Genomic DNA, 23,293 nt, shown 5'->3' on the forward strand with positions numbered 1-23,293 from the left:
ATGGACACTGGCTCAACGGTCGAGCAGTAGCGACATATTTTCACAGGAGTGAATTTAATTTTTTTTTTCTTACTAAGTATAAATATTCCCACTCTAAAGGATTCTCTACATTTTGGGAATCGTTTGAAAAACCTCTGGCGCCTTATTTCAATTTATGCAAGTCTAAACATACACATATTTAGTTACAACTCCAACTTGAATCATTACATTTGATTCCTAATTCAAAATGCTGATTTCGATCTCGATTAGTAGTTTTGCTGCACGTGACTCACTGCACGTGATCCTTTGGCGTCGAAGAACGTTAATTCAACATTCTCAGTTGGTCACGAGCATGTCTCGCGTGAACAACAGATCTTCGTAACACACAAATGCCAATTCAATGAAAAAAAAAAAAAAAAAAAAAAAAAAAAAACGGAACTCCCTTCCTTGCTTGTCCAGTTGCCTACCTTCTCGACATTTTGGCGATGAAATTTCATTGGGTAAGCATTTTCGGATTCACTTCAGCAGTGTCAGCCAGTCTAAAAATAAAATCAGCGAGGAGTTGACATATTTTTTATGAACCTAATTAAAAAATCAATGCTGTGGTGCCCTGTTATCAATCAGTTTTTCATAAAAGTCTGTTCCTTTTCAAATTACCCATTCGATTTAAAATACCCTCTTTTCCATAAATTTTAATTCATCTTTTTCCTTTCACAGATAAGTTCATGATCGTTTGTTACAGCGGAGCTCTACGCTTTTTCCAGTTTCAGAGATTTGACAACGTGTTTGACACGAAATCAACAAACGAACTTATACAATGATTACAACGACGTCTCCTGTCAATCTGTCAAATGGCGTTGAAATATCAGACACATCCTCAGATTTACATGATACTAGACATGTAGCATATATCACGGCCATGTTTTTCATCCTCACGGCTGGTTTCCTTGGAAACTTACTTACAATACTCGTCCTTTATCAACCGTCACTGCGCAAAGAAACCTTGACCCCTCTCATGTGTAACCTCGCCTTTGCCGATCTTTTTCTGACCATATTTGGATACCCCACGTCCGTCACCATGCTCCTTGCTGGCAGAGACATCGGGAGGGATGAAGCAGGTTGTAATTGGTACGGTTTTGCTAACGGGACTGTAGGAATCGCATCAATTGTCACCTTCACCGAGATGACTATTGTACTGAGTTATACCATGCATCAAATGAAACCCAAATACAGGTGCCCACGAAAAGTTACTTGCGGTCTCATTGTAGCATCATGGTCTTATGGTGTGATATGCATGCTTCCTCCTTTTCTTGGTTTGGCTCAGTATTCTCCTGGGGCTGCTGGCGTGAACTGCGGTCCTGATTGGATAGATATATCCCCCTCTGGCATGGCCTACAGTTTGCTACTGATCGCTGCTGGATTTTTTGCTCCTCTGTTTATCATTTCTGTTTTTTACTTCAAGATCTTCAAGTAAGTATTTTTTGCTTAAATGCCAGGAGGGCTATATTGAGTAACAGCACCATCTGTTGAAGGGAGTCGGTATAAATCTTAGCTAAGCTGTTTCAAATTGGCATATAAACTAGTAATCAAAGTTATGGAAACTCCCCCACCTTTCTGTTTAAAAGATTTGCGAAGACGGATGAATGACTCGAAGTATTTTTATCCCACCGAAAACGGTTGCAAAGCTCAATATTTATTTTGCGACTATTTTAGATATTTTCCTTAGCTACATCAATGCATTTTGTTAAAAAAGAATTGTACTTAGCTTTTTTCCATGTAGAGCATTGAGGCAACTTAAAAACGCTTGGAACAAGCTACACCATTCATAGAGTATTTATATCTAGAAGCTTGATTCTCTTAATACTAGATCAGTATGACCTTATAAGAAAGTTGTCAAGTCCAGCGGCCCGCGTAGCGGTTAGAGTCTTTTTCGATTGGGTTTCAAAAGCCAATCTGAACAAAGGAAATTATCACAAGGAGCCAATGGGAAGGCAGAGTGAAAACCAGTCAACTGCACAAAGCGCGGGAAAACGCGGGGGACCAAGGCGCAATAGGTTTCAGTTTAACATCTGATTGGTTGGGAGAGTGGTGCAAGTTTTCTGAACCAATCACAGGGCGTAGCAATGCAAAAACAGAGCAATCCAGAACTACTCTCGATACTCATTTTTAAGTAACTCTATTTTCATATGCGTAACATTTGTTTTTCAGGCTCCTCCGTAAAGATATCGTCCCTGGTAACAGACCCATAAGAGTGCGGAGGAGAAAATGGCAAATCAAGTTACTTCGACTGACAGCAGTGGCTATCACCGTCTTTATACTGAGTTGGTCTCCGTACTGTTTGGTCAGCATTGTTAGTATCTTCAGAGGCGATCATTTGCTTTCACCCGGTGAAGCTGAAATTCCAGATATTATGGCAAAAGCGTCAGTGGTCTATAACCCCTTTTTATACACTGTCATGAATAGACGTTTCCGTTTGACCCTCTGGGCGGTCGTATCGCGTAAGAGACACAGACAGCGACTTCCTGGCAAGAGCAAAGAATCAAGCACTACTGCACACGATCGCAATACAGACAGTAAGAGTTCAAAAGTGGTCCAAAACGTATACTAGGCTTATCCCAACAGGCGTATACTAGGCTTATCGCTCCGACGAAGGGCTAACGCTCGAAACGTCAGCTTTTGTAATCGTTACGGTGGCCAATTTACCATTTAAACTTTGTTGATATATCCAAATTACCCCAACAATCCTTCCAATCTCGTACTTGTGTTTATTGGCCCACCCACGTGGGCGATTTCTAGTCACATGAAATGACTAGGAGTGTTACTGCTTCTCCTTGGATGAAATGTTAGTTCATCGCAGGGTTATCCCCCCAGAATTTCATCAGGCTTCCCTGACAATTTACCGGTACCTGAGTGTAGAGAGGCACTATGAGAGTAAAGTGTTTTTCGCAAGAACTCAACGCAATTACCTGGTAAGGTCTCGAACCTAGATCTCTCGAACCGGAGTCTATTGCACTGACCGTTAGGCTACTGCGCTTCTACAATTATTCGTAGTCACACATAAAGTTACTTTAGAATTCAAACGGGTTCTACAATTCTACGCTGAAGATAAGGTTTCTGGTCTTTTTTATTGATAATTGAGTGGCTTCTTGTCTAAATATCAAGTACAAAGTACGTTGTTATTCTCATGTTTCATTTTAAAATATAGTTTCAATAGTCCATTTTACAGTTATGTGCTTAGCTGCCAAGCCTTGAACAGGAGTGAGGCTAAAGGTGACCTTGTTATGAGGCAAACTTCACTGCTTTACAAATGTAAATGACTTTGTTGTCATGCCAGCTTGATACTGGTCTTTATCACAACAAGGCCACCTTCAGCCTCACTTCAAATCAATGGCGCGGCATCCAAGCACACTAGTGTAGGATGGCCTATTCAGTGTCACCTGTGTAATAACATCATAATGAACTCTGAAAAAGCTAAAATGAAATTAATCAAGTGTAGGCAAATCAGCATAAATTGTGGAAATGTTGCACAAACTTTCTTAAAAATTCGTGCTACTATCACGCATGTCTTCAATTAACTTATCATAACCCTGAGGTTCGAAAACAATCGGTTTATTATCATCATTTTTATCACTGTCGTCAAACAGAAATTTATAAACTGCTGCTACAAAAGGTGTGTTGCCAACATTTCCAACACTGTTGTCAACTTCGTGAAAGTTTCTTCCATGATCATAATCATGATCATTATCTTTGTCTTCTTTCTCATCGTCATACACATAAAATGAATCATCATCAATATCAATATCATTGTCATTATCATTCTCTTCGTTTTCTTTCTTATCTTCATAAATATCAGATGAATCCGTCACCGTTTTCATTTTCATGCATACGCTCATCATCAGAAAAATTCCTTTCATCCACATATTTGTTATCATTATTTCTATACAAGCTTATCCTAACCTCAGACTTAACAATCATGCTGTGGTACTTTGCAACATGAGAAATTTTCGAATGCAATTCCGATTCATCAACGCCATCAAACAGGTCAGGGAAGAGGTCGGACAAAAAAGTGATTTCTCTCTTTTTGCCAGAGCGATGATGTTCCACTTGGTGAAGTTTGCGCTCTCGTTGTTTTGTGTTACCATGGAAACTCAATAGCCTGTCAGTCATCGAGAGGAGTCTTCCTTGTCCACTAGTAGTTAGCAAAAATAGGCAAACGATCAGGAACGTAGTTTTTCCAATCATCATCTGTTGATATGAAAGTAAAGACTCAGTCGTCGAAATGGATAAGATGGCGATGAGAGATGAGATTGAAAAAGTTGTACCACCAAAATAAAAAAAAAAAATGTGATTAAAAAATGTGAATAGGATTTGTGGGGAACCTTTTTGAAACTAACTATCTGAGCGGGGAATGGTTCGGGAAATGGTCTCTTGCTGTCCATGGCATCAACGTCTTTAAAATTCAAAGTAATTTGGTTACATCAACTACGGTGGCCAATTTACAATTTCAACTTAGTTGATATAACAAAATTACCTTATTACCCCTACCAACGCAGCACCACAGTTTCTTTAGAAAATTACCTATTTACGCAATATAAATATTAAATTCTTCTTATTATTATTATTATTATTACCTCCTTTATTTAAAATTCAAAGTTCGTTAATTTCCCAATTTTTTACGAGGAAGAGGGAGTTCGTTGGTGACGTACTCCTTTTGTGATTGTCCCAGTGACGACACCGCAGTTAAAAGTCTTTGACCGGGGTAGGTTCGAGGACTTATTATTATTTTTTTTAACTTGCAAAAGGCGCAAAGAGGTTTTTTCCCGACACCAGCACTTGGTGTTATTAGATATGATAAATATATACTCGATGTCTCACCACAGCTTCACAAACGATGATCAGTGAATAGAATAAAGATGATATATAAAGAGGTGTTTGTGATCTCAGGCATAATTAGCCGTGAAATGATGCAATATATTTCGATTACGCAGAAATATAAAATAAGAATTGGGATTAAATTCAAAACTACGGTTAATTTCCGTGTTGTTTCGATCATTCTCTGCAATTTTTAAGAAGCTGTGTGTAATGAACGTTATATGTGCAAAAAAATGGGTAGAAGGTATTGTGACGTGAAGTTTCTTCTCTTCAACTCAAACCTTTTGGCCCGAATATACTGATTTGATTTAAAAATTAAACTGAACAGGCCAAGGCACGTCCCTTCTTGCCTAGCTAACTTAAACTTCGTTGGCGAGTGTTACCTTAAATTTCTTGACCTTGCGCAAAGTATATTCCAAGCTTCTTTTATGTAAGTAGTTTCAGAACTGACTTCAACGCGAACCTTACAACAACAACAACAACCTTTATTTATTCTAATTTATAATGACTAATGACTAATTTAACAAATCGGACATGCCCGCAGGTAGCTAGCTAATCTAGGTGGGTCATGTCTTAACTAAGAAAAAAAATTTGTATACAAGTTTACAGAAATAAGGAAATTAATTAGAGAGAATAAGTATACAGGTTTACAGAAATCAGGAAGTTAAATAAAAAGAGTAGGTATAAAAACAAAGATACTACAAAAATACAAAGATAGTACAATTAAGGCTATACTTGTTATTCTAGAAATACATTAAAAGCCTTAAGAAAATTTGACCTTCTGAATGATGTTTCTTATGTCGAGATAGGAGTCTTCCAAAGACAGAATATTGAAAAGTACTCTTTTAATTTTTCTCTTTAAGTCATATTTTGAGAGATTCCTTAATGTAAGAGGCATCTCGTTCCAAATTTTTGTTCCAATTCTAGAAAACGAATTCAATTGAATAGAGAGCCTAGAGCTTTGTGTGTAGAAGTTGTGCGAAGCAGAGGAACGGGTATTATAAGGGTGAATATTAGAAATGTCTTGAAACAGGTCTCGAATACTTCTATGCGCGTTTTTGTGTCTAATATCAAACATCAGGTAACGCACAACATAAAAATTCAAGCGTATATACGCGATAACGAACAACGTAAAAACTCAAGCGTACTTACAACAATGTTGTCCAATCATTTTTCCAAGTTACTAGTCTCAAAACGTCAGGCTGTTTTCACGATGGCTGGTTACAGTTCACCGTCAGTCGGCAACTATCAGAAAGATTCTGAGGGTGTGGTCAGAGTAAACCATGGCTTGCAAAACAAATCTGGAGATAACTGGTTGACAGTCATTCAATCGAGCTTATGAAGAGTCTCATTGAATTGCTGTTAACAACTTACAAGTTTGTCAACGTCAAAGCTGTGATCAGATCGGGACATATATATGGGCATCATCACTTAACCGTTTGTTACCACATGTCCCCACCCAGCAACCGCTTCAAAAAAAAAAAAGAAAAAACGTTAACGCCTGCCAAAATAAATTTGTCAGTACAAAAATGATTGCTTACTTCCAAAAAAATGCAGGTAAATAATAGGAAGAATTTAGATGCTGCTCCTTTTTTCTTTCTCTTTTTCGTCGAGTTTGGTCAAAGTGATTAATTATCCGACCGGTAAAAGTTAATTATGTGATTCCTTATATTTTTTTCGTCGTGTTTGTTCATTGTGCTTAACTATCATATCGGTAAGATTTAATTGTCTGAAGCTTTATATTTTGCGTGCGTCCCTACTTTGAAGCTTGCGCTCTCTTAATATTTTGGAAGTACGAAAAAACACCGAAATTAATGAGACTATTTTTTCAAATTTATTCGTTTTATCGTTTTACATAACAGTGCTCCTTACTAAGTTATTCTATAACTGATCTTGTCAATTGTAAGCCTGCATCTTTTAAAATATTAACGAAAATAATACCAAATTTAGGTGAATCGTAAGCCAGTTTGGGAAAACGTATGGAAATTTTACATACATACTGTGTCTGAATAAAGTGCAAATCAACGATAATAGGCGATAGAGGAAAAATCAGTTCACCCCAAATGGCCTTTTAAAGCTGCAACTATCTTGTAAAATATGTCCATGTCAGATGATTTTGTCTGATCATCAATGGCAAGAAAATGGGAAAAAAAATGCTCCACATCTGAAAAAAGGTGCACGCGGAATACATTCTGCCTGCAAAGAACAATTCCTCTTCTTTAGCTACTTTACAAATACCCAAATTCGGTAACCGCTGACCTGTCCTCGCCCGCAGTTAAAAACAAAATGGCCACCATTGGAAAGAGTACTTGTTAACTCATCATCTTCTTTGATTCAGTTACATTGATTTTCGGTCAGAATTGAACACCAACGGTGCAAAGAATGGAGCTAAACAAGAACGCTCTGGCGTACTCTGCCACAACACTGGCTGCTACGATGATGAATTCCATCTTCATGTTTTATTATGTCAAAATTTTCCTCAACGTCTACAAGTTAGTTAAAAAGCATGTTCAATTAAGCCTTCTTCAGATTTTATTATAGTTTTGTTTTCGATTGTGTTTTTTATTGTTGCAATTTTGGTATTACGATTTTCCTAAGTTTAAACCAAGCTTACTTTAGGAAGCTTACCGAACCAGCTTTGAACATCAAATATTTGAACTGCAGATCGGTGTGTTACGAAAACTAAGACCCTCGAAAACGAAGACCTAAGACCTAAGACCCCTCTTAGTTTTCGAGATTACGAAAACTAAGACCCCCTAAAATCGAATCCGTTGAAATATAAAGTCAAATTGTAACCAAAACAGGTCTACTCTGTCAAATTATCTCCTGTCCGATCCTTTCCTCCGAGTTTTAGGTCAAATTTAACGGTAAATTTAGGGGTCTTAGTTTTCGTAATCTCGAGAACTAAGACCCCTCTTAGTTTTCGTAATTACGAAAATTAAGACCCCCACCAAATCAGTCTTTAAAATGTCTACAAAGTCGAATTACGACCGTTCAAAGACTATAATCCTTAAAACAACCAATAACTACAATCGTACGCATGCTAGACGATCCGCCTCTTCTAACAATTTGCAGACATATAATTTTCAGCATTGGGGCTTTATACAGACGATGAAAGCCATAAACTACCCATGTATAATTGTACACTGAAAATATGCCTTACCCTAATTGATCATTAATTTTGTTGTTTATCCTTTGAATCATAAAATTGGCTTTCCAGTGTTTTTCTACGTGTCTCTGCGATCGAGATTGCGTTACCTGTGACGGTGCTAAATAACTTCTGCTCGCGCGCTAGGTTTTGGCGGATAGCATGTAGACATTAACTTAAAAGCACACAGAAAGCTCATATTCGATAATAAATACGGTTAGATTTCCCGTGTTACTGTAACATCACAAAGCGAAGAAATGTGACAAAAAAAGCGAAGAAAAAACGTGATGTCTTCACAAATGGTTTCACAACATGGGGTGTAATCCAGCTGTCAAGAAAACTCTCCTGCAAGTCCTCCAGACAATAAAATTTCCCTGGAGGAATCAGTCACATTTACTGACTTCTACGTTTTGCGGACGGATAACATCGGCAAGCAACAGTAGCCACCCTAGTTCCACTTCACAGGTTTCGTAAGTTTTTATGCAAGAAGTGATCAGTAGTGGCCAAGACAAATTGGAAAACAAACCTTGGGGAGTCGCAAGGAATACCTGGTTGCGATTTCTGGTGTCAGTGATTTACTCCTTTGTTCGGAAACAGATAAAGTCGATGTTAGCGCCTTCTCAACTGAAGAAACTATGAGATATGTATTGCTTATGTCCACCAACATGGCAGCAATGACGTAACATGCAAACCACATAATTATTGCAAGTACACCAGTGTTTTTGGTTGATTGATCAAATATGAGCTTTCTGTGGGTTCTTAATTTAATGTCCATGGTCATAATTCAACTTTGTAGACATTTTGCAGACTGGTTTGGAGAGGGTCTTAATTTTCATAATTACGAAAACTAAGAGGGGTCTTTGTTTTCGAGATTACAAAAACTAAGACCCCTAAATTTCCAGTTAAATCTGGCTTAAAACTTGGTGGAAAGGATCAGAAGGGGATAATTTGACAGATTAGACCTATTTTGGTTACAATTTGACTTTATATTTCAATGGATTCGATTTTAGGGGGTCTTAGTTTTCGTAATCTTGAAAACTAAAATGGGTCTTGGGTCTTAGGTCTTTGTTTTCGAGGGTCTTAGTTCTCGTAACACCCCTGCAGATCAATGAATGAGTATGAGAGTTATCCTCACAGTCATGAACACTACTTAAGCAATAGCGAAAATAAAGCCTGGACGATAGTCGTACTGGATTATGTTACCATATTTTGCTTTTTTATCATATTAAACACAGAGATTCCAGGTTGCCACAGGTCTGCACAGTTAAAATATTACAAAAGACATCAAAATTTGGAAAGAACTTTTAATTAGTGACTCAATCAACTGCACCTCAGGTGCTACTTTTCTGTTTGTGCCACATTGTGATGTGATCTTTGATCTATCACAGAACAGACACACGGCAACATCCAATTTATTTGACTGTTTAATTTATTTTTCTATCCCCCTCAATTGCAACCAATGGACTGTAAGTGCATAAGGTATGAGATAGGTTGTTCTGTATTTGTAATGTTTTATGAATTTTTTCCCTAGGATTTCAAACTACTGGTTCAATGTGGCTCAAATTGTGTTCCTTATTTGGAATGCCATTAATGACCCTTTGTTTGGATATTTCCAGGTAAATATAATCCTTTGTTTTAGATATTCACTGGTAAAAATAAATCCCCACCTATTATAGGTGGTAGTCTCATTTTATCACAAAAAGAGTAAATTGTAATTCACTGATCAATTTAAAGCTTGAACAATCTCCCTCCCCCCCCCCCCCTGGCAACCCATTGGGTATTTCTTTGTTGTCTGTTCCCTGGGGTGCAGAGAATTTGAGCCTTGCCTGGGTGGGGTGGGGCCATGGAACCAGAAGTGTCTAGTCTTTCCAGTGTATTATGTGTGTTTTTTAATGGAGGAGTTTAAAGAGTCTGCTTTGGTGAGCAAATGGCAAGGAAAGACAATTTTCACATTGTAGAATCAAGCGAAAAACCCAACACCAGGACTAAAAACTAATACAGGACTTTGCTAAATTCTACAACATTCACTGATCACAAAAAGAATCGTTCAATATTTGGTGGGGCATCTGAAAGTAATTTTGGCCTGGATGAGAAGGGGGGGGGGGGGATTTGAACAAGCTAATCTTCCAAAGTTCAAATGCCTGGGTATGTTGAATCAGTTGAATCAACCAGTAGTGTATGTTGTAGTTGACTAGTAATCAGATCCAGTTGATCGAGGAAAGTGAGAATCGCCATGTCAAAAAGTTTTAACTAAAGATTAAGATTTAATTGCAACATATTTGCTAATGAATATACAAGTTTTTTTGGAGTATGTACAATGTATGTTGTGTATCTGATACAATTTTTGAAATATGACAGAAGAGTTCTCATTGATTCTATAATTGTTACTATCCATCAGGACAGTTCTACTTGGATGGTCTTAAGGAAACGGCGGTTGGCTATATTATATGGTGCTCCCTTATTTGCAGTAAGGTAAGTGACAGGAATACTTAGTCTAGTACCCCTTTAACAAATTTATCATTTTATTTTTCTTGTACTTGAGTGTGATTTTATCTCTTCATGTTTCATGAGTTAAAAAAATAAATACCTGAATAATGTTTAGATGCTGTTAGTGTTCTTTCAATCTTTTCACTTCCAAGTTCTCATTTTAGTAATCCTCCTTACTGTCTGCTATTTAGTTCTTATGATATAAGTTCAGAGAATTTGGGTTTTTAGATCAACTAACAATACCCTAATTGATATTTTTCTTAATTCTCATCACTTGTCTGCTTGATATTGTATTGATATTGTAAGGAGAATTAAGAGGTGGGGGTTAGCAGATAAATATAGTTGGCGCTAGATGGTGTCTCAGAAAAAAAAAAATATTGTTACACTCAATCCTTAAGGCATCAAAGTTGTTCTAAATTTTATCACTGTATATCACTGCATAGCTTCTTAACACCTTGGTTTCCATGGACTTGGCTTGGTTTAACTGGTGACTGGGTTGTTGGACTCCATCTTATGACTTCACTGTGCTTGTATGATGGCATGTTCACATTTGGTATGTATAAGCCGTACAAAAGAACCTTCAGTCGTGTATATACAGTGAAACTCTGCTAACTTGAAAACCCTAAGGGAAACAAAGAAACAGTTTAGGTTAGAGGTGGTTCAAGTTACCAGGATTGGTGTTGAATTGCATTATTATAGATCCTGATATTGATCAGTGAGAAATTATGTTTTTACTCTTTTTGTACAATCAACAGTCATTTTCCTATATTTAGTTTGTTTAGGAAATTTAGTTAAATGTATTACATTTTCATATTTAAATGTTACCACATTCTTATTAATTGCAATTTAAGGTTGGAACATGTCAATCCACTATGTTGTGACACTTTGACATTTATTGACCAACATTTTTTTAATTAAAGTTCAAATTATCAGGGTAAACTTGAACAAAGGGATTTCAAACTAAAATTAGTTTGAGTTAACAATACCTCTCTCATATCTTAGACTATTCAAATCAAAGAGTGCAATCTGCTTGTTGCTTGGTTACATCACACTATTGTTATTATTAAACCCCAAAGCTCCACATTGAAATCTGTTGTCACAACTGTGACATTATACACTTGGCGATTTTTGTTTGATGATCATGTCACTCACTGCATTATTGAGCTAACACATAATCATTTCTTTTTTTTTTCCTCCTTTTTTTTATATAGTATTACTTGCCCAGTGTGCTCTTTTTGCTGAGATTTCAACTCAACAAGAGGAAAGACAGACAACTCTCAAATATGTGTAAGAAGACAATCTTGAATGAAAATGTACTGTGTATTCTAGGATATTAACAGGATGAGTTATTGTCATGTAAATTGTAAGTACCATGTACACAGCAGTTGGATCTTTCTTGGTTTATGAATTACACAAAATTATTTTAGTTTTTATAAACTAAGATATTGATCAGTCAGAGTACTTTTGTTGGGAGGCCAAGCTTTCTTCACCTCAGTCTGTATACTTAAAGTGCACCTAAACCCCCCAATTTTTTTTTTTGCTTAACGAAATAAGCTTATTTTTTGGAGTATTTCTGTGCAAAAATTTTTTAATTTGCTCAAATCTTTAATTTTCTGTGCCCAGTCAAAATATGGAAAAACGGCCGCCATCTTGCCCCATGACCAAGTTTAAAGAGGAATGGCTCTAGCGGGTAATGTGACGTCAAATCGAGAACACGAAAGTCTGCATTTCACACATTTTCACTTGTTTGGGAAGGTTGTCGTCATATTGTCTGAAATATGCCGAATAGGTGCGTTGTATGAGGAATGTATGAAGCGCAATATCCTCTTGCAAATTTCGCACTAAAACCTTCCCAAACAAGTGAAAACGTGTGAAATGCAGACTTTCGTGTTCTCGATTTGACGGCACATTACCTGCTAGAGCCATTCCTCTTTAAACTCAGACATGGGGCAAGATGGCAGCCGATTTTCCGTATTTTGACTGGGCACAGAAAATTGAAGATTTAAGCAAATAAAAAAATTTTTATACTCCAAAAAATACGCTTATTTTGTTAAGCGAAAAAAAATTTTGGGTTTAGGGGCACTTTAAAATGTATCCTAAGTAATATTTGTTCTCTTTATGTTCCAGGCAAGTGGCGGCTATCATTGGCTCAGCGGCTCTGTTAGTCAGTACGAATGTGTATCAGAATGAGGTAGGCTACCAAGTAAACCTCTTGCATCGTGTAGTAGTTGTAGCTTTAAGATCACCAACAATACCAGTGGGTATGTGTGTAAATAGGATAAGAAAGATGGTAAATTTTGATAGAGAAAGACATTTTTTCAACTTGTCATGAGTGTGGAACCCATGCAGAATTGAACCTCAGACCTTCAGATTCTGCACTCCGATGCTCTACCATTGAGCTGCAGAGACTCTGTGCTGAGCAAGGCCCATTATGAAGTTCATATATAACACATATTCCAAGTACTGCTTGGATCAACAATGTTGTTACCATCATGTTACTTTGTAATAGAATGAGAACCGTGATTAATTTATTTAAAATGTCTTTCTCTAATACTTATGTGTTGTCTGAAGCCTGAATGCCCAACACGTTGTGAAGAATAACCAACAATTACTCATCAAAGTGGAGGTGAATTATTTACCTCACCTCTTTGTAGCTTGGTAGATATCTACCACTTTCACTGACACTGAGGTGAAAAATTGTTTTAGTGTATACCACACATAAACCAAAAACATTTACTAGTTTATTTCTGTCAAATATACTAAAAAATGGTTAGAAATTAAATTTGTGACTTTGCTCGGGGGTGAATAATACTTGCTAATCACTTCATAATGAATCAATCAGCATGCGCGAAAAGCATTATTCACCTGTGTGTTATATTCTAACAATTAATGTAATTATGATCATACTCTTCAAACCTACACATTTAATGTATTTGAAGATTTCATTGCTTAAACTTTCTCAATGGTGAAAATAATTACTCTCTAAGATTGATATTTTCAAAATGTAATAGCAGTAATCATGACAGTCACATTTTCTCTTCTTATTTTAATTTTAATAGCAAAGTAATTTTAGGTCATTCCAAGCAGTGTGCATTCTAGTTGCTTTCCTCAGTTGGTTGCTTATGAGGTACACTGGTATGAATGTTGAAGTGGCTGTGGATGCAAGTGGCTCTTGCACTGTAGAAAATCAAGGTATTTCTTAAAGAATTTTCATATGAAAGTCACTGTGTACAAAATGGTACTCTGTGCTGTAAGATAGCAAAATAACCATGAGAAAAGTTTTATCTGATATACAGAGCAAATCAATGTCCTCATTTCTCAAAGTTTCAGGAATTCAAAAATAGGGTCATTGCACTGATCTGTTATGGGTATCAGGACTAATACAAGGATGTCGTAATTTAGTCTTAAAATTAATGTAACTTTGATGTTCATTTGATTTTTCAGATGGAAAGACTTCAAAAGATTCACTTCCTCTCTGTACATTGTTAAAGCAAATACTAACACAAAGAAGCTTTGGTAATGATAACCATTTCATAGTTTTAATGTTGAAGAAATTATTATTCATAGAAAAGTATAGATGAAATGAAAGGTCTCTTGTGATTAAAAAATGTTAACAGTGAAACCTGCATTTATTTTTCAGTTTGCTTTGTGGCCATGAATTTCTTCCAGGTAATCTGAATGTTTTTTCTATATTATACATATTTTAATTATCATATTAAAAAGAATGTGCAAACTTATCATGTTATATCATAGTCCTAATAGTCCAAGATCATAGGTACATTAAGTATTCTCAATGAATGGATGAATCTTTATCTCTTTAACTCTCAAGATCTGATTATTAATTCTCTCCTCTAGCTGCTACACATTTCTTTGTAAATTAGTTGCCACAATTTGGTGTTGGATTAAGATGACAACTCCTACTTGATAAGTTTGAGTATTCTCGTCACCTGTTTTCTTGAGAATGCAGGGATATTGTAGGGAGAAGTTACTTGTTGATCACTTCTGGAAGTTAACGGGTTAAGACTTCAGTAATGAATCCTATCTCACTATAAACTAATAAATGTATGTTCCAATAATTTTAGAATTAATTGTCACTTTTCAACCCAATGGCCACCCAAACTTTTTGCCAAGTGGTAACAGAGTTGGGTACTTTTTCCTCCTCAGGTATTTCATGTGACATTCTGTAGCAACTTCTTTCTCATTTTTGCGGAGCATCTTATAGGACCTGGAGTCATTCCAGCTGTAAGCTTTTGCCTTTTGACCGATTTGTATTGAAATGCTTTCTTAGATGTGAAAAAGAATAATAACTGTTGAAGTCAATATTGTGTAAAATGTATAATTATGTGTTTATTACGTGATAGTAAGTTTTCAGGCACTAATTAAAAACAGTTGAAGCATGCAGGATTCCATTCAACCAGAGTTTTGAATTTTTTCACCCGTGACTAGTTTCTCCCAATAATTGATTTGAATTTTATCTAAAACTACAACTTATCAAATGAATGTTATGTAATTTTGGTATATCCTTCATCATGAATCATATAATAAACTTAATTATGATTGAAAGCCATATGTTGCCATTGAAAAGCTACAAAGAACATAGCAATGGAGGATAATATCCTTGAAATTTAAAAACCAAAAACACATTCTTATACTTAATATTATTTGCATGTACAGCTGTAAGTCAAATAAAAAATCTTAACTACAGTGTAGGTGCCAGGGTAATATGCCTTGTGTCAATATTCTGTTTTCAGGTGCTGTACAGTTTACTAACTGGGTCTGTCTTCTTGGTGCCTAGGGTAGGTATCAACACTTTACCACTCAACATCAGTATGCATATTCTCCATAATATTCTTCTTACATTTCCTTGGGTGGTGACCAAGAGAATTTGTTTTGTTAATTAACAATCAAGAGGTTCTTTAGTGGTTTATCATTTCTTTTAAGTCAGTTAAAAGTCTTAAAAAATTTTTTCATCAGCTACTTGTTTTATTAACAAGTCCGTTATTAGCTAAGTTTGGCTCCTACAAGGTCATTTTGTGGTCATTCTATTTAAAGGTAAGAAATTATTTGTTTTTTAAACATATCACCATAATTATAATTGCCTGTTGAGAAAGGTCAATGCGTCCTCTGATTCAGTGTTTTCAATGTAAAATGTAACCTATTTACATAGACATTCTTTGACCTTTTACACAGTAACATCAGTTTGCATATTCTCTGTACTGTTCTCCATACATTTCTTGAGGTGCCATAAAGGAAAATTTGCTAGTCATTCTTAGGGGTCAAAGCGGTGGGCAACTTTAAATGACTAAGACATGGAATTAGCCATGTAGAAATGATTCTTGATAATGTGGTAATTAATTTGTTTGTATGGTAATGACAGGTTACTTTCAAAAATTTATTAGAAATTGTTTTTCTCCAACTTACACCTTTGAGATAAACAAATATTTACTACTGTAGTTGATACAGCTAACTGTTTTTTCTGTTAACCTTTTTACAGTTGTCACTGCCTGTGGTTGTATTTTTGGCAGGAAGGAGTAACATTTGGGCTCTTTACTTCTTTCTTATCATAGACAAGTGAGTTTTTATATCCAATGAAAGAAAACTTTAACATTAGTTGTATGTAAAGGGGGTACGCTTTTGTGCTGCATTACTGGTTTTATGAGCCACCATAAAAAGGTTTTTAAAGCAGTAGCTGTCGCTTTACTTTGGCCAATTTGCGTCATTAACTCAGTTGATAAGACCAATCATATTGTATGTACATGTACATATAGTTTGTTCATTATTCTTCATTAAGTATTGATCAATTATCATAGGGTAGTGATAAAGGCTGAGAGTTTGGTGTGAGGTTTAGCTATTGCAAGGGCAAATTAATCAAGCCAGATCTTACAGTTCCTGTGTTGATTTCAGCTCCCTCCCAGATGCCACATTCTCATTGTTTAATCTGTCTGTTTCTGACATTATTGATGCTGATATGGAAAAATACCACAGAAAGTAAGTAAAGGACCTGCGGAACATGTATTGGGTTAAAAAAATAGGATGAGTCTGTGCTCAAGTCAAGTGACCCATGCAGCCAGAGGTTATCCGGGCTTCTGTAGCATGAAACAACTAGGCGTATTACTGCTCCCCCCTGGATGAGATTGTAGTCTATCCCAAGGTTTCCCCCCTCAACATTTTATCAGGCTTCTCTGACAATTCAGCTGTACCTGTTAATACCCCTGGGTGGAGAGAGGTATTACGGAAGTTCAGAAAGCTGCAAATTAAAACTTTTGGAGAAAAAATTTATCTTTCAAATCAGCACCATAATCCCCTCTGTATAAACTTAAGGAATGCTTTTCATTCATCAAGTAATTTATTCTTGTTTTTCTCATCATCATGTTCCCAGCCATAGCATAGCTTCATTTTCTGCAAATAAATTCACACACAACCCACAATTCCTCCATTCACTCTGACGACGGGTTGACACTTGAAACATTAGCTTTGAAACTTTTTACAGTGGCCAATTAACATTATCAACTCAGTTGATGAAACCAAACTTATCTTGAGTGAGTAAAAGGTCTTGTTCATTAATTTTCTTTCTATTTTTCCCTGACTTTGAGATCAGGTAAATGATCATTGAATCACATGAAGCAATTGGGATAATTGGTTTTCTCTGGAAGGAATGATGAATGTTGAAGGCTACAACAGTTACATTCTTGGAATTTTTTTTATTGATAATCCTTCATTGATTGATTCATTGAAAGATAGTCTAATTGGTTTGTTACAACTAAGGTATAAATACAAGTCATTCACAACAAATGTCTGTTTTTCATCAGTAACATGCTTTTCTCCCTTTGTTCTTAAAGTGCACCTGTGTCTTCCATGATATTTGGTACCAATGCTCTCTTTACCAAGCCAGCACAGTCCTTAGCACCAATGATGGTGGTACACATACTCTCGTGGTATGGATACAAGGTAAGATAGATTTTTCTTTTTGGAAGCTTTCTCAACAATTCGTGAATTCAACTCTTTAGCATCTTGGCTTTGATGATACAGATGGTTTAAATACTGGAAATAGGCATTTTTATTGGTGCCATGTCTTACACAAAAAATTTCTTAAAACACAACAAACCCCAGTCTAGTATCAAAAGTTGGTAATTTATAATGAAGAACAGCTCCCTGAAAACACCTGTTTGTTGACAGATAAGCAACAGGCCACTGTCAGGCTACTGATATCCAAAACAAAACTTTGATGAACTTGTGTTAAACTTAGTCTGCATACAATGAATCCTTTTTAAAATGAGTTTACACCAAAATTTGTTGATCTTGCAAATCACAAAGTCAGTCAACAATTAGCTGACAGTCAGCTGATCGTCAGCTGACAATTTTTTTAGAGGGAATTGTTCTCCACGGAACAATTCAGGCACTTGTCTTGCCCCTCCACAATTAGCTTTCTAGCTATTTGTGGGGCAAACTATCCCACTGTTATTTTAAGTAAAAAGATCAAAGAATAAAAGTTGTTGCCGTTGTTGTTGTTGTCACAATTACCCACATTTGAATGTCTTTTACTCAGGATTCCACTGAACTGCAACATGCAACAGCTTTTACCTGGTTGATATTACATTTGTTTCTGGCCATTTTTGACATTGTCAAATTAATGTGTTTGTTGATGATTTGTTTGTTTCCAACTTTCTTGGCAGGACAATCAAGGCAATACTGAAGTCAAGGGTTCTTCAGGTAATAAGCACATGAATTTCTGGAGTCAAGTTTGTTCTTGTTAGTTTCCAGCTATGGTTATTATTTTTGCTGTGAGTTAATTACCTACCACTCCAAAATTGATGTCTGTGGCAAGGGCTAGAACTTGAAAATATGTTTTGAGTGGGAGGGGAAAAAATTCTTTGAATTTCACTTTTTCCTTTTTCAATTGTCTCCTCTCTTAATTTTGAAATTTAAACTAGCAAGAAGTAGGGGCATAACATCACTGATGTAACCATGTTTAACCTAAGTTACAACTTCTTTTTGTAAAATCATAATTATTGTACGTGTAGGCAGCCTTTCAGTAACAGTTGATTTTCTTTGGATCAGTTCTCAGCCAGTCTGTAACTTAAGCTAGTGTTAAATTTCTCAAACTGGCTACCAATCATACATTTTGTTGTTACTTTTTTTTTTTTTTTTTTTTTTAGGGGCACCAGGGCAACTTTTGGATGCTATGTTTTTTCTTTTGTGTATCATTCCTCTTATCATTGCCATGATTCAAATTGTTGTGTGGACCTTCTATCCTCTTAAGAGACCAAAAAAAGCTCAGGATATATCCAAGATTCTGTTGTAAATACTTCTTAGTAGCAAGTTCAAGGTCCATACTGTAAGTTATAGACCAAGTTTTTTGCACTGGGATTAATGCCTCAAGCACAAAGTACACAGGCCATTAATCCAACAGAAAAAAACAAGGTTACAAACTTACAGTACAGACTTAAAAAACAAGGTTGGCAAGCTATTTGTTACATTTCTCAGTTCCAATAGAGGGGAAAGATTTAAATTCAAACAAACTTTTGAATTTAGTGGGCTGTACTTAGTTCATATTAACCGAGCGGAGGTCTGTATGGGAGAATCTTGACCGAGGTCGCCAGAACAGACTAAACCCAGTGAGGTCTGTACCAGCGACTGAGGTCAAGATTCTCCCATACAGACTGACCTAGCTCAGTTAATAAGATGTTTATCATATGGTTGTGTCTAGAAAGCAATGGAACAGTAGATTCTTTGTTACTTTTTTTTCTAGACTGGTCTAGATGCCAGACTAGATGGGAAAATCTAGACCGCTTTCAATATTGATTTCAGCCAATCAAAATTAATTTGCAAATTCGGTAGTTCCCAGTCCTTGTGAGACACAGCCATAATATTATAGTAAAGTAAAATACGACCCACTTAATTGAACAATTGTTGTGCATGCATTTACTGAGAGATATAATAATATACTTAATGGTATGAGAGGGTTCTCTTTGTAGGCATTTGGAGTAGAAGGGTCTTGACAAAGTCTAAACACTCTACCCCCCCTCCCCAGGAGTGACTGGCATCTAATTTCTCCTCACAATATCACCCCTGAATCAAACATGAAGGTCATAGATATAAAGAAGGGAATGGTCACTAGGTAAAACTCTTGATTGTTGAACAAATTCTCCTTGTCAGCACCTTAGGAAATGTATGGAGAAAATGCATACTGATGATAGGCTGTAAAAAGGGTAAAAGACTGGTGTTCTAGAGGGGTTTTTACTTATTTTCAAAGAAAATCAAATGCAGGTATTTCAAGATCCAGGAACTTAAGGGACAAGAAACGTTTTTTCTCTAAAGTATGTAGCCAGTTTATGATTAACTTATTGCTAGAAGGAAAAAAAAGATAATTAAATTGTTAATGATAGTTTACAACAGGGAAAAAAGTGTAAAGATACATCCATTCTTTTTATATAAACATCAACTCGTGACGATGTGAATTGATCCAATAGCTATTAATAAGGGTAGGTTTTTTTTTTGTAGGTACAAAGATCCTCAATGCAAAAAAAAAAACAAGTCATTAAATTATTACATGTTAATAGCAAACATGAGGAGGAATAACGTAATGAGCTGATGAGCATAAACTGTGGTGGAAAAAGTTTGAATTTAAGTGTCACTCCAGTTGGCAAATACCTGATGTTTTTTTTTCTCTGTTTAAGATTTGCTAGCACTGTCTTAATGCCCATTGACAATGGAAACTCTGTTGCTCTAGTTAAAATAATTCAGCCCAAAAAAAGATTTATTTACTGTGCCTCTCACCCAGATTTCTACATGGCAGGTTAACATTTTTTTTCTTGTGTGACTGACATTGCCAAAAAGGAGGGACTTCTTGTAGTCTAAAATGCCCATTATCCTCTTTGATTCTCAGCTCTGTACTCAAATTTTGAATTGAGAATGTTATCCTCAACCTCTTTTATGGAGGTCAGTTGTGAAATGGGAAAGGTTTTTTTTTTAGCTGACTGCTGGACCCTTCTTTCATTTGGTGACTTCATCATCAAGTCTTGACTCAGTCATGATCATTACTTTCCATGGTTAGATTGATTACCCTGGGATTATGAATAATCTTAACTGAACTTCACATAAGTATGCAATGTACCGTTCCAATTTCTAGTGCATAACTGTGTTTGGATACCTTACCATACTCTATCACACCATCATTGCTATCTAAAATCTCTTCTAACCCCATCCCTCCTCTTTAGCCATGATGAAAAATAGTAAAAAGCCATCTGAGTAATGGAGACCACTGAAGGCATTGTGACTATCAAGATCATTGTTAATGAAATCCTACCCAAGGAGCTCACATTTGTAGATAGAATGCAAGTTGAATGTCTGTAATTTGTTTTATTAAAGACAAACTACAGTTACTATAACATTGGTATCATGGTATCAAAGACAGAACTTTTCCAAGTAATATACCTCTTAGGGAAACTAAGAAAAGGTATCATGATTATGAATGAGGAAGCTACTTTGCCTCGCTTTTAACATTTCTGATGTCGATGACTGACAACCTTAATCAGTACTTGTCTTAGTGCTTGGAAAGTGCTGGAGACTGCACACAGCATGGTGCTGTCCTCAAAATAGGGACCTTACGCAGTCGGGACAGTAATGCCAAGGAAGACATATATTACAAAAAAAATGACTACTTTTAATTAGAATTTCAAAAACAGCTGTGTGTGTTTACCATCTCTTACAGTGCCACACCTCAACTTCAGTATAATGTATGAAAGCAGCATTGAGCTTCATATGGAAATTAAATAAAAGCAGTTTGCTGTCGCGGTGTCCGTTCCCAGACGACACAAATTTTGGTGATTTCATGTTGCTGTTTTGCAAAAGATGGCTAAGACAGCTAATCATATCTTTTATTTTGCCATGCCCTTGTTGTCGCCATCATGGTTTGCTTAAGGTCCCTAATTACAACATGTCAACCCTTTAACTCCCAAGATCTGGCTCCGGCTGTTCAAAGGGTGGATAACGCTATCCAACAGATAAATTGCTCTCCAGCAGATAAGTGTTAACAAAATGTACTGCGCTATCCACTGGATAGAGATTTATCCAGTGTATAGCGTTATCCATCCTTCGAACAACTGGGGCCTGATAGTTAATTCTCCCCTCTAACTGCTACACATTTACTTGTATAATGGTTCCAAGAATTTGCTTGATCAGAAAAACAACTTTTAAGCTCTCCCATTACCTGTTAACTGGATAATGCATAGATATTGGATGGAGAAACTTCATGTCAATCATTTCTAGGAGTCGAAGGGTTAACCTTTCTTAAGGGATATAGTAGTACAATCTACACTTCAACCCAAGGCTGTGCTCTATGGAAAATTGAATGGAGCCCAGTGCTCTAAAACTGTGAAATCCAGGGTACCCAGCATATGCTTTGTATGAAAAAACTAAACTTTCCAAGTTGCTGACGAGCAAAAGTAAGGCCCCAGGGGCCACCGGGCACTGCTAGAGCACAGCCTTGCAACCAGAACCACAGGTCATAAAATAAGAGCCTACAGGAAAAAAGAATTTGTAAGTTACTCTGAACCTCACTACGACAGACATCAGCTCAACATTTACGTACAAATAATTTATGATACAGTTCAAACTTTACCCTTGATACCACATTTCATCTGTTTCAAAATTCAAAAACATTTACACCCCACATAAAGAAGATACATCAGCCCCATAGATCCTAAGTGTACAGCTCAAAGTCAATCCGTTTTGAGTTATAGAATGGCCCACTGTCTTCACCAACTTTTCTCACCCACACTCCATCTCCAAAACACCCCTGGTCATTCCAAATTAGCATGTATGTTGATGAATATGGTCCATAAACAGTAGCATCTTTTGTGTTTTCCCATTTGTAGTGCCAATAAACTTCATCTTCATTACCTGATTCTGTTTTGATGTTCTCAGAACTCTCGGTCTCCATGACTGTTTCTTCATTCTCACCTCCCCCCTGTCTAAAAGCAGCCTCCAAAGCATCATCTTCCTCAGCTTCCAGCTGTTTTTCTTGCATAGTTTTAATTTTGTGAGCCAATTTTTCATAGGTATCTTGATAAATACCGAAGTAACCCTTCTGCAGCAATTGATCTGCTAGTTCAGTGAGTTTTAAAAGATTTTGTTTGTTCTCTTCAGAACCTTCGTTCTCCACAGCCTTCGGCTTCTTCGATTTTGGTTGCCAACGTGCGCTTGCAGACGAACTACGACCGCTTTCTTTTCCACCGAGACGTCTGAGAGCTTTCAAAACAGTTTCACCGGGTAAAATAATGTCTAGAATATCTTTCATTGCTTGAATTTGATCGCCTGGTTCGTCGGCATCTTCGAAGATACTATCGTTACCGTTGCTAATATCCTTCTGATGCTTGTCACCTTGTTCTTTGATTTTGACCCAGTCCAGCGAATCCAGCCATTCATCTCGAATAACTTCCTCCTTTTTTTCAAAGTAGTTTCCCTCTGCGTCGAAGTGGCCCTCTTCCATTTCTTCCCTCAAATTAAACGGCGTTATCTTGATTCCTTCGTCGAAGTCGATCGTGGCGTCTTCTTGCCCTTCCAAATCCTCCTCGCGCAAAACATACTTTTCATCATCTTTACCTCTACCGTCGTCATCACCTTCTTCATCACTGTCCAGAGAGTGAGCTTTAATTCTTGCTGAGGTAGATTCTATCTGAATCTCCTCGCTCTCTTTATCTGCAAACTGCACTTTACGTTTCGACATACTGTGCTTGCAGAAAGCAAAAGTAAAATGGTGGAAGTGCATAGTATTATCCAGACCTCCGCCGGCCGTTCTGTTTGGTC

At 36.6% G+C, this 23,293-nt stretch overlaps 4 protein-coding genes across 5 annotated transcripts; 2 read left to right on the forward strand and 2 right to left on the reverse strand.

Annotated features, from left to right (window-relative positions):
• Nucleotides 1-124: 124 nt before the first annotated feature.
• LOC111321807 (melanopsin-like) lies at nucleotides 125-3,353 on the forward strand. The gene is made up of 2 exons (XM_022924772.2): nucleotides 125-1,449; nucleotides 2,188-3,353. Exons 1-2 carry the CDS (start codon nucleotides 797-799, stop codon nucleotides 2,585-2,587), a joined length of 1,053 nt encoding a protein of 350 aa, XP_022780507.2. The 5' UTR covers nucleotides 125-796; the 3' UTR covers nucleotides 2,588-3,353.
• Nucleotides 3,348-8,104, reverse strand: LOC148717807 (uncharacterized). Its single transcript, XM_088742760.1, has 4 exons — nucleotides 8,015-8,104; nucleotides 6,004-6,320; nucleotides 5,235-5,314; nucleotides 3,348-4,224 (listed from the first exon to the last, which is right to left on the reverse strand). The coding sequence occupies exon 4, from the start codon at nucleotides 3,909-3,911 to the stop codon at nucleotides 3,516-3,518; it is 396 nt and encodes a 131-aa protein (XP_088598886.1). The 5' UTR covers nucleotides 3,912-4,224; nucleotides 5,235-5,314; nucleotides 6,004-6,320; nucleotides 8,015-8,104; the 3' UTR covers nucleotides 3,348-3,515.
• On the forward strand, nucleotides 7,116-20,255 carry LOC111321808 (solute carrier family 68 member 1). Of its 2 annotated transcripts, XM_088742758.1 has the most exons (17): nucleotides 7,116-7,343; nucleotides 9,531-9,615; nucleotides 10,398-10,471; nucleotides 10,930-11,039; nucleotides 11,698-11,773; nucleotides 12,614-12,677; nucleotides 13,546-13,678; nucleotides 13,931-14,002; nucleotides 14,127-14,155; nucleotides 14,651-14,728; nucleotides 15,238-15,282; nucleotides 15,461-15,538; nucleotides 15,981-16,057; nucleotides 16,391-16,474; nucleotides 17,326-17,434; nucleotides 18,160-18,196; nucleotides 18,643-20,255. In XM_088742758.1, exons 1-17 carry the CDS (start codon nucleotides 7,234-7,236, stop codon nucleotides 18,786-18,788), a joined length of 1,407 nt encoding a protein of 468 aa, XP_088598884.1. In that variant the 5' UTR covers nucleotides 7,116-7,233; the 3' UTR covers nucleotides 18,789-20,255. The 2 variants fall into 2 exon arrangements, with proteins under 2 accessions (XP_088598884.1, XP_088598885.1); XM_088742759.1 differs by lacking the exon at nucleotides 14,651-14,728.
• Nucleotides 20,256-20,825: 570 nt separating this feature from the next.
• On the reverse strand, nucleotides 20,826-23,270 carry LOC111321852 (CD2 antigen cytoplasmic tail-binding protein 2). Its single transcript, XM_022924834.2, has one exon. It carries the CDS (start codon nucleotides 23,253-23,255, stop codon nucleotides 22,188-22,190), a length of 1,068 nt encoding a protein of 355 aa, XP_022780569.1. The 5' UTR covers nucleotides 23,256-23,270; the 3' UTR covers nucleotides 20,826-22,187.
• Between the last annotated feature and the right edge of the window lie 23 nt (nucleotides 23,271-23,293).

Source organism: Stylophora pistillata, chromosome 13 (genome assembly GCF_964205215.1).
Source record: "Stylophora pistillata chromosome 13, jaStyPist1.2, whole genome shotgun sequence".
Classification (NCBI taxonomy): domain Eukaryota; kingdom Metazoa; phylum Cnidaria; class Anthozoa; order Scleractinia; family Pocilloporidae; genus Stylophora; species Stylophora pistillata.